General features: G+C 38.3%; 1 protein-coding gene across 1 annotated transcript in view; it reads right to left on the minus strand.

Annotated features, from left to right (window-relative positions):
- Window positions 1-414: 414 nt before the first annotated feature.
- lgi1b (leucine-rich, glioma inactivated 1b) overlaps window positions 415-15,740 on the minus strand; it is a 34,775-nt gene continuing 19,449 nt past the window's right edge. The window contains exons 5-8 of the mRNA XM_060842376.1: window positions 13,018-13,089; window positions 5,157-5,326; window positions 1,570-1,734; window positions 415-1,484 (exon numbers count right to left, since the gene is read on the minus strand). Coding sequence (XP_060698359.1) covers window positions 664-1,484; window positions 1,570-1,734; window positions 5,157-5,326; window positions 13,018-13,089 — 1,228 coding nt within the window. The 3' untranslated portion in view covers window positions 415-663. The remainder of the gene's footprint in view (window positions 1,485-1,569; window positions 1,735-5,156; window positions 5,327-13,017; window positions 13,090-15,740) is intronic.

Consider the following 15,740-nt stretch of genomic DNA (forward strand, 5'->3'; position numbering starts at 1 on the left):
ATTGCAACATTTAAAAGGCATTTGGATGGGTATATGAATAGGAAGGGTTTAGAGGGATATGGGCCAGGTGCTGGCAGGTTGGACTAGATTGGGTTGGGATGTTTGGTCGCATGGACAAGTTGGACCGAAAGGTCTGTTTCCATGCTGTACATCTCTATGACTCTATGACCTGATTTGTACACTTAACCATAAATGTGGTGCTGCATTGGCCATTTTATGGACTCATAATATACTCCTAACATTTGGGATGGGTTGTAGTTACATGAACTAAGACATCCTCAGGTGATGAGAGCTCAACTGGTCATAAAATATCATGACACCAGACATTTCTTTTTATTTGACATCAAAAGTTTATTAGTTATCCTTAACAAATTTCATCTGCCTATTGTCAGATTTTGCATAAAAATGCCAACTGAGTAAGTGCAAGTTAATTCAATAAGAATTAGTTTGTATTAATTGTACATGTTACCTCAATAAGATTAATGGGAAATAACATGGAGTATTGTTCTTCTTGTAATATTAATTAAAAACAGCCTTCATTTTAAAATACAGCAATACAAAGTCATGCATGGCCTTCATTATCATATCCAGATATATTTATGTATTCACTGTTGTTTGAAGAAGTATTTTTCTGATAATGTAACTACATCAAAGTCAGCATTCTTATGTTCCACTTGTGTCAATTATGATATGTTCATATATTTGCGTATTTCCTTTAAAACTTGAAGCAAACAAAAACTCACGGTTATCAGCCAATACAGCAGTGAATGCCCTTGGAGCCTGGATGATGACTTCATTGAATTTTATAAATTTTCCTTTGGCTGTGTCCCATTGAAAAATCTCAGTAAATGAATAGTCATTTCCCAGAATAGCATACTGCCATTTATTTAATTTAAGAGGCTGCAATACCATGGATCCCCGTGATGGAAATGTCTGTACTTCCACAAACATGGAGACATTCCATTTCATTATTGTGGAGTCGCCAAGGAATTTTGTTAAACAAATATATAAATTATCTCTGATTTTAAAATGTTTGACTGCATATACATTATCTGTCTCAGGGATGTCAATACGCCAAACAAATTCTTTCCTCCCTTTGTTCCACTGATAGATAACAGGACGTTGGAAAAGACTTATTAAGATTAAATGTGGCTTGTTAGATATTTCAAAGTACTCCACATCTATATCTCTGTACCAATGATGCAATGATTGATGAGAGTAAAATCCATTTCCATTCCATTTATATATTGTAGTAGTCCCACCCTTGGAGCTGTCAGCAATTATGAAAAACCATTCTCCTTCTATTTGAAATGATTCAATGTCATTTGGCTTTCTGATTTTTGAAGTATCTATATCCTGGATTTTAATAAACTTGTTGGCAGAAATATCCCTTTTGTAAATGTGAGAGCCACCGAAAAGCCGGGCAACAACTACAAACAACTGACCCTCAATGATCAAAGGTTTACAGAATACTGTCGAAGTGCCTGTGTAAAGAACCAAATAAAATCAGAAACAATGCATATAAAGACAGCAATGACATTTTCTACTTTAAGTCAGAGACATTCATACCAGTAATGTTGTCAAAATTCCTGAAAACCATTTCGACATGATCCCATTCAAGGATGCCACAGTTTCCAGCCACAGGTTGGGCAATTGCTACATAAATATCATTCATGTAAGTGAAGCTTTCAATTGACAAGGACTGAAATTTCAAGGTCTGGTAAACAACAAAATCTATGAGAAAGAAAAAGACAAGTATTAAGTATAACTATTCATCACAATTTAATTACTCACACATGAGTGGAGCTAGGTCAGGAAAAACGAGCTTTTCTAGATTTCTGCCCTTAACTTGTTCACTCACTTAAAATATTAAGGACGACTGAAGTTTAACTCTTAAAGAAATAAGCCTTTGTATTGCTGCAACCAACAGGCCCTAAGGGAAGGAACTGTGAGGCATTAGGAAAGCATTAATAAGCACTAGGGAATGAACCACTGGGGGAAAGAAGCAAGAGGTATCATACAAAAACTATATCATTGCCGTTATAAATTCCATTCTCTAGCCACTGACTCCAGGCCCATTCCTGGCAAACATTTGAGGCTGAACCAGAACATTGTAACCTTTATGTCATACTTGACCTGAGATAAGCATCCAATCACAATTTCACCATCGCTGAGACATCCCATTTGCACAGCTGTTACATTATCGGACTCCAACCCTGCTTCAGGTTAAGCAGCATTGAAATACACACGTTTGTTACCTCCATGTATGGCTGTTCCGGTCTGCCCTCCCACATTCTACCATCTGTAATCTTTCAGTCTTTCTAAACTGAAGTCCATGTCCCACCTTGTAGCAAGTCACATCCTTACCAGAAAACCTTGACATCATTCTTGCTCAACAGTGTTTGATCACGCTTATTTTCAATGATCAGAGTTCCAAAGCATTCAGCCATCATTATTTGACATCTCATAATGATCCATCAAAACCAATGAATGTGAATGGAAATCACACAGCACTTAAACCACATCAATAGCAAATCTTTACTTAAAGAGGCAAACAGAATTCAACTGAAATCAAAGCAAATCCAGTGAAAAGAAACTAAGCTGAAACAAAAGCACCAAACAAGTCCTCAGCTTAGAAGTGTTCAAGCTAGCCAAGCATTTTCAGTAAATCTCAGATATTTTTCTAAGTCTCAGCTGTAGTGTCATGAGACGTATGATTGTTTAACCTATTTTACCTACTGTACTCCTTATCATAGCAGATGGTGAGCCACAAGTGGTAGAGTTGATAAAGGTCTTCATCTTGTCCTGGATTGTGTTGCCCTCCAGCTTCAGAATCTCAACCGTTAGGTACTTCAGGAGAGCAGCTGGTAGAGAGGGAGTTTCACATTTTTAATCCAGGTACAGTGAACGTATGGTGAGATATTCCCACGTCAGGATGATGAGTGGCTTGGAGGGGAACTTGCAGGTGATGGCGTTCTCATGTATCCATTGCTGTTGCCCTTCCAGATGATACAGGTCACTGTTTGGAGATGTTGTTGAACCTTGGAGCCCTGGCAAGTTGGTAAGTTACTTGCTTTTGTTTTTCATTACGTATTTTAATGAACCCTTATTTCTCCCAGTGTTACCATATACATGCTACTGCTTACATTGTTGACTATTTATATATCACCTTCTCCATCCCCACTCATCTGGTGAAGTGTGCCTCTAAATCTTCCAAGAAGTGGTCATCCTGGAAGAGTCAATACCTATTGCTTAGTCTGCGATCAAGATTCTTAGCAAATTACACCATTTGTTTTCAAATGATACACTGACATATTTGGGACACCATCAAATACAGAATCAACATTAACATTTTCTGGTAAGGTTTCACTAATAACCCTTATATTAGGAACAATTTAAGCAATGTTCAATTTAAAAAGCTCATTCTTGGTTTCAAATTCCTCAGTGGACCCCTCCATGCTTCAGCAATCACCTCCAGCCTTCCCACCTTCTGGATATGTGCACTCTTCCAAATCCAGAGTCTTGCGAATTCCTGATGTTATTTGCTCGAACTTGGATGGCATCGCCTTCAGGTGCTAAGGTCCTACCCTCTGGAATTCCCTCACTGGATTTCAATGTTTCTTTAGCTTTCTTACCTCTTTTAAGACATTTCTGAAGAAAAATATTTCTTGAACCAAACCTATCCCCTAACATCTCCTGTGACTCAGCATGTAAATTTAGTTGATAATGCACGTTGTAACAATTTACTGCATTGAAGACACAACATAAACGCAAATTGTTGGTCTTGGTATTGTCTACCAAAGAGAACCCAACTGCAGTCCTAAAGGTGAGAATTTGGTTTAGAAATGCAATATATATGAACAAAATCAAAATAAATCTTAATTTAAAACATAAAACATTTGTTTTAAGAATGTTAGACTCTGGAGAGCATAGATGCAGACATGCTTGACTGGGGCCAGGCAGCTGTGAATAACAGACTGCCACCCAAATGGATTACCCACAACTGATGTGTGTGGTTAACCTAACCAGCACCACGATCATAAAAAGCAGGTAAGAGTTTTTAGTCTTAGGTACAGCCCATCTAGAAGAAGATACTGTGAAGATAAAAGTCATGAGAATCCAAGAATAAACTTCTTTAGATATTCTTCCACAGTAAATGGCTCAAGAATGTCATCCCTCGGGTAGAACACAACAGACAGATTTGTAAAGGGTATTGGAATAAAAGTGAAAACATGCATCATGAAGCAGCTGTTTTTCCAAAGCAGCCTAATCTAAACGTAAGACTAAGTAAAAGTGAGTACTGCAGATGCTGGAGATCAGAGTCAAGATTAGAGTGGTGCTGGAAAAGCACAGCAGGTCAAGCAGCATCTGAGGAGCAGAAAATCAACACTTCAGGTAAAAGCCCTTCATCAGAATATGTAGGACTAGACATGTTTGAACCCTGGGATAACTCCAAAACAGGTAAGGGCACCAGAATATTTGGGCAAGGTTTGGTCTCATTTGAACAGATGTTTAAAATGAAATTAATTAAAGTTAACAAAGTGAATCAAAATGGAAAAATGAGAACCAGAAATTGCTTCATAACATAAATAAAATGCCTGCCTTATCTAGGACTGCAGAAGTGAGAAAAATATGAAAATGAGATTGAAGTGTACTTCTGTTGATTAATCGTATGTCACCATTAATAATTATCAGGAAGGCATCAACAACCCAAACAAGCCTGCCTCCCATCAGAAGTTATAATTAGGAGATGCCGGTGTTGGACTGGGGCATACAAAGTTAAAAATCACACAACACCAGGTTATAGTCCAACAGGTTTAATTGGAAGCACTAGCCTTTGGAGGGCTGCTCCTTCATCAGGTGGTTGTGTGGAGCGGTGCTCCGAAAGCTACTGCTTCCAATTAAACCTGTTGGACTATCACCTGGTGTTGTGTGATTTTTAACTTTGTATTCCCATCAGAAGAAATTTCACTGGAAGCCAACAGAAGATATCTGTAGATAGATAGTAGAGGGGATGTGTATATAAAAGTTCACAATCCGTTTTTGACCACACAACTTTGCCTGAAGTTTGTTAATGTTTGGAGCAGTGGGTAAATCAAAGACATAAATTCAAAAACTAGCACATCTAGGATGTAAATTTTAACTTATTGATTCACCTGCAGTCAGGCAGTCAAATTCTTTCAGTGGAAGGTGGCTTACTTTTGTTTCATTATACTTTCCTGGACTTGCACAATAAATCGGATCAGTTGTTGCGTTGGTGGAAATTAACCATCCTACCAACCATTTCAGTTTGCAATCACAGTGGAAAGAGTTGCCTCTAAGATCTCTGTGAAAAAAAATTACTTGGTTACAAATCACACAACTCCCAAAGCACATCAATCGCAAGCACTTATTTTCCTTTAGAACAGTCAAAATATTTAACTGAAATCATTAGTAATCAACTAAATCAAAAGCTTGATCAGTTGAGAAGTAATTAAATGCTATTTATTTTTATTCATTCATGGAATGTTGGCATCCCTGGCTGGCCAGTACTTATTACCCAATCATAATTGTCACTTGATTGGAGTGACTTGCTAGGGCCATTTCAGAAGACAGTTACAGCCGGCCTCTGGCCGTGGGTCTGGATTCACATATAGGCAGGCCAGGTAAGGACGGTAGATTTCCATCACAAAAGAACATCAGTGAACATGGTGGATTTTTAAAGAATTGACCTAGTTGACGTTAGGCCAGGTTTAATTCCAGATTTCTACTGAATTCAAAATTCATCTGCCATAGTGGGATTCAAACTCATGTCTTGAGGGCATTAGCCTGGAATTCTGATTTACTAGCCCAGTGACTGCCACTGCTCTCTCTAATTTTGCTTGATCTTTTTTTTTTCAAAAAGCTTCTTTGTTTTGTTAATTAAACAAATGTCTCAAAATTTCAATACAATAGTCTTCCATGGTTCAGTGCAAAGTATTCAACCCATCATCTGGTTATTGGGCCCTGTTAAAGGGAATGGGTCCTTACTATCCATTCATCCAGGGCTTTCAATTTGATACATCTCAATTAAATTTCAACTCAGCTTTAAGTATTTCAATCTACCAAATTCTTTACTGATTGCTAAAAACAGTTGCCAAAGCTTTTCACCTTACATTTATAGAGTCATACATGGAGATGTACAGCATGGAGACTCTTCGGTCCAACCCGTCCATGCCGACCAGATATCCCAACCCAATCTAGTCCCACTGCACCCGGCCCGTATCCCTCCAAACCCTTCCTATTCATATGCCCATCCAAATGCCGCTTAAATGTTGTAATTGTACCAGCCTCCACCACTTCCTCTGGCAGCTCATTCCATACATGTACCACCCTCTGCATGAAAAAGTTGCCCCTTAGGTCTCTTTTATATCTTTCCCCTCTCACCCTAAACCTATGCCCTCTAGTTCTGGACCCCCTAACCCCAGAGAAAAGACTTGGTCTATTTTGCAGGAAATACCAATGCAAAGGAAAAACAACATAAATATTGTACAAGAGGAGAGTACTGAATTTTTGGTGAATTGATTCTGATTGACTGAGGCATTACCATGGAAAATACACTGGTTAATGATGACTGACAGTTAGCTTCTGATTCAATTTTAAACTAGACAATTTGATACTATTTGGTCATGACATCACCCTGAGAAATGAACCAACACATGACTTACTTTGTTGAGTTGAATAGATGCAGTGCATGCACATTCGTTTATGTTAAGAAGAGGGTCCTGCAAATTAATAAATGTGTAACTTCCAGTAGATGCAAGAGTACCACACTGCAACCCTGACTAACTGTTGTCAGTGTAATCCATTGTATACTTGGTATTATTTAGCTGTATGGACTTACATAAAAGCAGCGAGCTTCAGGTGGTAAATAGAAAAGGTTTGATCTCATGGTTTACTGTGTCCCCACATGTACAGGCTGCCCAACCTACCAGAAACATTTGACACCATTCTACTTTCAACAGCATTTGATCACACTCATTTGCAAGGATCTGTGTTCCAAAGTATTTATTCAATTGTTGCTTGATATTTAGTGATCTTCTGAAAACAACGACCATGAGATGAAATCACACAGCTCCCAAAGCACACAAAGTGCAAACATCTATTTTCTTTTAAAACAGTCACCAATGTTTAATTAAAATAATTGGAAATCAATTGAAACAAAAGCTTTATCAGTCTAGAAGAAATCAAGAGAATGAAAAACTCATAAATTAGAATTCTTCTACGTCCAAGGAAAGGAAGAACTCAGATAAATCTCAGCTATATTTCTAAGTCTAATTGTGATTTGTTAAACAAGTTATTGCAGCCATCATTAATTTGTTATTAATACTAGTTGCATTGGTTGTTGTAATTGTTATGTTTAGACATTATAATGCGATTTGGTATTTTTATTGTCACATGTTAGAAAAACACCTCCCCCCCACCCCCAGCTGCCAATTTGCTTTACTTTCCTTCTCCTTTCTCTTGCTCCCTTTCACCCATTACCCCCTCTTCTCTCCATTCTGGCTTCATTCAATGCCCCCTCTACTTTGCCCCATCCCACTGTGCTCTGCCCCCACCCTGCACCTTCTGGTCCCCAGTTCTTTCCCTTTGGTCCCCCTTTCCTCCTGCCATTCTGCCCCAACCCTCCCCGTCATGCATTCCTTCCCTCCACTGCCCTTCTCAACCCCAACTCCCCTTACCCACCACACCCCCTCAGCTCTCACCTCCCCTTCATACTTTCTGCCCAACAACTCTCCTCCAATCATTCTTCCCACTTTCCCCTCCTTTTGATGTGAACCTCAAAGAATTTGCGCAGGGCTATTGTGACTCCTTTCATTAATTTGTTGAGTTTTTCATTCTGGAGATGGTAAGCTGCAAGTGATGGGGTTGATGCAGGTCTCTTTTGTTATCCTAGCTCACATTGTTCACCCCCAGCTCTCGGATCTCAGCAATGAGGCGCAACAGCAGCCAGGACTGATACTGAGCGAGTTCTAAGTTTTCACGCAATGATAACGAAATATCCAGTGATGCATATGATTAAGTCAGGGTGCTGCTCTAGTCCAAGAAACAACCTGCACCCACCACCCTGTGTCTCCTACCTACCCTGTGTCTCCTACCTTCAAGCCAATTTTGTATCTAATTGGTTATCACCTCCTGGATTCTGTGTGATCTCACCTTGTTAATTAGTCTACCATGTGGAACCTTGTTGAATGCCTTGCTGAAGTCCATACAGATAATGTCTATCATTCCGTCTTCATCTATCTTCTTTGTCACTTTTCAAAAAAACTCAATTAAGTTAGTGAGACAGAATTTCCCATACACAAAGCTACATTGACTATCCCTAATTGGTGCTTGCCTTTCCAAATGCATGTAAATCCTGTCCGTCAGATTCCCCTCCAACAACATAGCAATCATTGATGTCAGACTCACCAAGTCTATAGTTCCCTAACCTTTCCTTACCACCTTTCTTAAATAATGTCACCACATTAGCCAACCTCCAGTATTCTGGCACCTCACCCACAGCTAGCGATCATATAAATATCTCAGCAAGGGGTCCAGCAATCTCTTCCCTAGCTTCCCATAAGGTTCTGGGATACACCTGTTAGGTCCTAGGGATTTATCCATGTTTATGCGTTTTAAAAACCACAGCACCTCCTCATTTGTAATATGGACACTTTTCAAGATATTTGTTTCCCCAAGTTCTCTAGCTTCCACTTCCCTCTCCACAGTAAATACTGACATGAAATATTCACCTATCTCCTGTGGTTCTACACATAGATGGCTTTGTTGATCTTGAGGAGACTTTATTTCTCTCCCTAGTTACTCTTTTGCCCTTAATGTATTTGTAGAAACTCTTTGAATGCTCCTTAACTTTATTTGCCAAAGATTACTCATGTCCCCTTTTTGCCATCCTGATTTCCCTCTTAAGTATATTCCTATTGCTCTCATCCTCTTCTCGGGATTCACTTGATTCCTGCTGTCTATAGCTGACATATGCCTCTTTCTTTTTCTTGACCAGCGCCTCAATTTCTCTAGTCACCCAGCATTCTCTAGAGCTACCAACTTTGACCTTTGCACTAACAGGTACATACTGTCTCTGAACTCTTGTTATCTCATTTTTGAAGCACTTCCACCTTCCAACCATTCAGTTACCTGTGAATAACCTTTCTCAATCAACTTTTGAAAGTTCTTGCCTAACTCCAATTTAGAACTTTAACTTTTACACCAGGTCTATGCTTTTCCATAAGTATTTTAAAACTAATAGAATTATGATCACTGGCCCCCAAAGTGCTCTCCCATTGACACCTCAGTCACCTGCCCTGTCATATTTCCCAAGAGAAGGTGAATCTAACTGTTTCATACTGCTACTATGCAGGAGTGCCAGCAAGTTAAAAGAAATTCTCATATCACACAAATGAGCAATGTAGTTTATGACATTCGGTGCTGGTGTGATACTAGGTATGTAGGACATATGTCTCAGAGACTGGTGGATCATATCAAACAGTATATCTTTTCAATGATCAAAACAAGCAAGGTCCTAACCATTCCCAACAAATCTATGCTTGCAAAATAGTGTCCGTCACAAGATGTCATTCTGTGTTTGGACAAAAGTTGCTAAGGAATCCTGAGTGTGTGACAAATTATGCAGATATCTGGTTTTCCATTAACAGTTTGGCTTCAGTTAGAATGTAATGGAATCTATTTTTTGCCGACTTAAAGAACATGTACACACATTGCAGACATACTGGTTCATTTCTCAGGCTCATGCCTTGACCAATCAGAATCAACCTTCCTGACTTAAAAAAAATGAAACAAAGCTTGGCAGTTAATGGTCAGTCATCTTTAACTGTCATTCTTCATGACATAACTTGCCTTCTCTTTATATTGGTACTTATCCTTACTTTTCTTTATTTATTGCTAAAAAGCCCCAATTCTGGAAACATTTTATACATTTTCTCTGTACCTTCACAATTGCAACTTCCTGTAATGTGGTGCAGAACAGTACATTATATTCTAGCTGCAGTCTAATTAATATTTAAAGCTGTTCTAAGCATAATGTTCCTGTTCTTATACTCTTCTTATTTTATTTTCAGGCAATCGTGGACATGTACTCCAAAATTCTTCTGTTTCTCTACATTTCCCACTATCCTAACATTTTTATTAATTTTCTTGCCTTGTTTATCTTCTCAAGATGCAAAATTTTACATTTTTCTATATTTCATATGCCAGTTTTCTTCACTCCTAATGTATTGATATTTTACTGCTGTCTAGAGTCATCTCCCACCACGGCACAGTGGCTCAGCGGTTAGCACTGCTACCTCACAGCGCCAGGGACCTGAGTTCGATTCCTGTCTCAGGCAACTGTCAGACAGACTGTCTGTGTGGAGGTTGTACATTCTCCTTGTGTCTGCGTGGGTTTCCTCTGGGTGCTCCGGTTTCTTCCCACATCTCAAAGATGAGCAGGTTAAGTGAATTGGCCAAGCTAAATTGCCCATAGCGTTAGGTGCATTAGCCAGGAGTAAATATTGGGTAGGGGAATGGGTCTGGGTTGGTTACTCTTCAAAGGGTTGCTGTGGACTTGTTGGGCTGTAGGGCCTGTTTCCGTACTGTAGGAAATCTAATCTATTCTCAAAGCACTCAATAAATTGTTGCAACATTTGAAAGATTCTTAGTCATATTCCCAATCTAGACCTAAATCATTGATACATATCATAAACAGCAAGGGACCTAGCACTGACCCCTGGGAACTGTCATTAGTCACAAAATCAGCCGTCAACAATAAGTGAATTTTGGATTCAACCCAATACCCTTAGATCTCACAAGCATTTAAATTTTTGACCGATCTGCCAGGGGTAGGATGTGGAGGGAGTGGCGGGGATTCCTTCTCTATTGTTTAGTCCAAGCAAAGGCTACAACAACAGATGAATGGGCACCACACAACAATCAACAGACAGGAGGGTTCCCTCCCAGTTGGGGAACACTTCAGTCATCCAGGACATTCAGCCTCGGACCTTCAGGTGACCATCCTCCAAGGTGGACTTCGGGACAGGCAGCAGAGGAAAGTGGCCGAGCAGGGGTTGATAGCTAAGTTCGGTACCCACAGGGAGGTCCTCAACCAGGGCCTTGAGTTCATGTCACATTACAGGTGATCACCATTGCACTACACACACACACACAGATATTCCTACACACACACACACACACACTCACATACACACGGACACAGGTACACACAGACACACAGACACCCACACACACCCTTACAGACACACACACCCCAACACTCACACATGCATCCCCTCACAGACTTAAGACACTCTGCACTCACTACACACACACACACACTTTCTCACACTCACAACCACCACCCCAGACAGACACACACACACAGACAGACAAAGACCCACATGTACACACATATTTTGTGGGGTGAATTTGTACTTGCAGAGTTACATTGTACTTTGCTCAAAAACTGCATGCATTCATGTAGAACTGTGAGCTCAAAAACTGCATGAATTTATGTAAAACTCTGTTATCTCACTTTTTAGATTAGAATCAATCTAAACATCATGGCATAGACAGAGTACATAGGGGGCCAACACCTTCAACATATTGTCTAGCTATCACCATTGTTAACAGCTAACCCGAGAATGCAACTTTTAAAAAAAGTTTTGTGATTTACACATGTAAGAAGTGAAACAATCACTGTATTCTAACAGATGAAAGGCTTAACAGACAATCAATTTTTCAATGTATAATTTCAGTTACATCACACTGTAAATTTTTGCTATAAATTCTGTGTTATGATCGAGCCCACCTGATGAAGGAGCGTCACTCCGAAAGCTAGTGTGCTTCCAATTAAACCTGTTGGACTATAACCTGGTGTTGTGTGATTTTTGTACATCAAATATATTATCTTCATCAACCCTGCCTGTTACCTCTTCAAAAATTCAAGCAAGTTAATTGCAGTCAACAGTTTAACAGTTAGCAAAAAGCAGTAAATCAGCTGTAAATTATTAAATCAACCATTATCATGAACTGGAAGCTTACTGAGTAACTGTAATTTAGATGTGGCTATAAAATTGGATAATAAATGATTTCTGCTAAATCATAGAGTGTAATCACAGGTTTGGAGTAATTGAGTGCTCCATAAACCAGTTGGAAAGTTTAGAATTTGGTGACAGCTTGAATTCTGTTGAGGCAGTCAGAAGAAGGAAGTGTTACATTTTGCTTTTAGTATTGAAGTCTGTCCAAACTTGAGCCTAGGTTGACATATTTAAATATTGCTTTGGAGGTGACAACAGTAAACCCTATTGAGAAAAGAACAGCAATAGACATTAAGCAGAGGAAAACACTCAAAAGTCAAGTGTGCAGCGATGCTGTTACGTAGAGGTAAGTGTTTAGATTATTGATCAACATTTTTTGTACTTTTTTTTAATTCTGCAGTTAGACTTCATTGAAGTCTAGCACTTCAATTAATTTTCTGAGTCCTTAATGCATCTATGCAAAACCTTTGTTTACAGATTGGAGATCTGCAAGTGTCAGGGCTTTATAGATCACTTGTACCTGAGGATGATCGTTAGCACAACTGATTCAGAACAAATATATTTACACATACTGATGAACATATGCAGTGAACTCCCCATTATCTTGCATGGATGGAAAATAGGGTTGCTGGTTACTTGAATCTGCTGGTTACACGAGATCTTACAAAAACTCAATAAGGTACACTCAAGTATTCTTTGAATAAGAAAATCTTCAATCTAAATGTCAAAAATCTATAGTAAGTTCTTCATGCATATGATCCTTCTCTCTCAAGAATAAGGCTCCACTTAGTATAGTGATAACATAAAAAATCACTTTTAGCATATTAATCAATTATTGAGTAAACTCACTTCAGCAACACTTATAATACTTATATACTGGAAGTTTCTTGTTGTACAAAGATTATTTATCTAGATCTTACAGCATAAAAAGAAGACTCAAAGTATTATGAAGGGCAAATAACTCACTTACATATTGGTTAATGACTCCAGGTCTTTGAATAAATCTTTAGGAAGGGTTTGAAGGTTGTTATTTGCCAAACTTCTGTTGAAAGCAAATAAAAGGAAAGGCAATAATATTAGTAATTAATAATTCTGCAATTTTTACCCCAACAATTTCTCTTTGACACTTATTAAGATGACCCAAGACAGAAAGGAGCATGTATGAATGATACCCTAAGCCATCCTGTTTCTCATTCTAATGCTTTAATTTTTTTGAAACAGTAGTTGGTATTTTGTTTTTATTGTACACTTGTTTTTTAAAAATATGAAATTTATTACAACTCAGCAACTAATATTTTTAACTTACCTCTCATAATTCCAATATTAAGTAAAACAGGAATCCATGCCTTCAAATTAACTGGATCCTTAAATTTGAAACGCTAATTATTACTTTAGCAAAGTTAGACTTACTTTTACCAACTTTGGAACCTATTTGCGGTGCAGGATTTTATTAGCTATCTTCTTTGTTACTTGTTTAACTGTTTCCTTAATAGTCATGTGATCAATAACACCACATTTGGTCAGTCAGAATGCAAATAAGAGGTTCACTGTTATGGTCAAAACCATTTTTGACGAGACACATTCTTAATATTGGATCTTGAAAAGCAGTTTCAAAGTTCTTTAAGTGCATTTATGAACTTTTTAAAAAAGGTTCTTAAAAATAAGCAATTAAAACTTTTTTACAAAAATATTCATTATTCAGAACATTTGTAAAAGTATATTACACAACATGGTGCCTCACTGGTTAGCACTGCTGCCTCACAGTGCCAGAACCCAGGTTCAATTCCAGCCTGAGTGACTGTGTGAAGTTTTAATATTCTCACTGTGTATGTGGGGTTTCCTTCAAGTGCTCCAGTTTCCTCCCACAATAAATGTAGAGTTACAGGGATACGCTGGGAGGGTGAGTCTGATTGGGATGCTCTTCAGAGAGTTGGTGTGGAGTTGTTGGGCTAACATTGTAGGAATTCTATGTTAACTGTTCAAATGTGACATGACATAAAGTGCACTTTCATTCAGTGTAATAGATTAGGGGTATGTCGGTACAATTGCCATTAAAGGTTATACTTTAAATATGTATTTACATTTCATGTCAATATTTTCTGGTGCTTAAGAGAGTTTTACCCTGTTTTCAGTTTCTTGATATGCTATGGCAAAAGGACCTTAGATCGCAGCTAAGACGTTAATGAGCTTACATTGATGTTGTTTTCCCCACAAGCTGTAAATAACAAGCAACACAGATGTGTACCCGGACCATCAAAAACCATTTCAAGAAACTGTGACAACTTTGACACCTTTTCTGGTTGTGAACAGTGAGCTAATAATGGTGGAGTAAGTAAGATTTTGAAACAGAGAGCAGCAAATGTTGAGAGAAGTTCAGGTTGCGAAATAAACAGAAATGATCATGTCTAACTCAGACAACTCATTGCTAACAAAGTAAGGTTACTCTTTTTTTGTAAAATTATTTTAAAATAAATTGTTCAGATGCTGTATTGGGGCTTTTTGGAGTGAAGCAACTTATTGGACCAAAGCAGAACCTAAGTTCGAAGAACTTCACTTATAAAAGACATGACTATCCAGTTCAAGTCACAAGGGGGTACTGTCATGACACTATATATCAAGTACATTGGGCAATCTGAGTCATGTTCTATAAAAGTGAGATTGTTAATTTGATTTAGTGCACATTTCAACATTCAGCTGCCTCCTCATGAGCATTAATCATTATGCAGACACTGCTTAATGGATTTTGTTTAGGATGTTACATACAGTGAATGCAGCAGAAACTATTCTCATCAGTTGAACTTGTACTCAAACTAACGTAGCAGTTCCAAGAGATGATAGTGAGCTGAGTCAGAGGGTATTGATTTCTAATTTACAATTTAATTATACACAACTCACAAATCCTACTCTAAATGTTAGATGATTTGCCCATTTGTATTTAAGGTCAAAATCTTAGGATTTTTGTTTGGCTATAATGCAATGAATACATCATTTTTTGACTTCAGAAACATGCTGATATCAGATAAAACATGAGCACAGACTGCATATGGTCAGTTGCGAAATAATGCAATCGAATATAAATAAACCAACAGATGACAGTGAATGGATGAATTAGGCAGCAATCGGGGACACTTCATCAGTGAACTGTGCTAACATGGTAATTGCTGTGTCAGTTGCATGTGGATATGTGCATACTGTAGTTGTGATTAACTGCAGCTGGTATTTAATAAAATGGCAATAAGTTGAATCATAAGTGCTCCGGCATAAATCTAAACTAAGCAGAGCATTGAGATACATGAAGAAGCCTGTAAGTAACCTGATATACCTACAACATGCACAATGTCAAATGAGAACAAATTCAAACCTATCAATGAAGTAAATATGAGAAAAATGCATTTACTTTTGATCAAATTTCACAATGGCCTGATCTTGTATAGTAAAAGGCACTGAAAGAAAGCTGGGATTTAGCTCTGGATAAACTCAGTAATATTGTTCTGTTTAGTGTGCTGTCGTCAGATGAGAATAATATGTCAGCAAGGCAGACAAACATGGTTTCTATTTATCTGTGCTGCAGTGTTAAATCCCAGAGCAACTCTCCAGCCTCTCCAGCTCCAGAAACAGGCAGGTGAGAAGGCAGGCATTAATCAGCTCTTCAGGATTATCAGGGTAATATTCTTCCTTTCTTTCTCTGTTGAC

The sequence above is a fragment of the Hemiscyllium ocellatum genome, chromosome 22, assembly GCF_020745735.1.
Source record: "Hemiscyllium ocellatum isolate sHemOce1 chromosome 22, sHemOce1.pat.X.cur, whole genome shotgun sequence".
NCBI classification, from domain to species: domain Eukaryota; kingdom Metazoa; phylum Chordata; class Chondrichthyes; order Orectolobiformes; family Hemiscylliidae; genus Hemiscyllium; species Hemiscyllium ocellatum.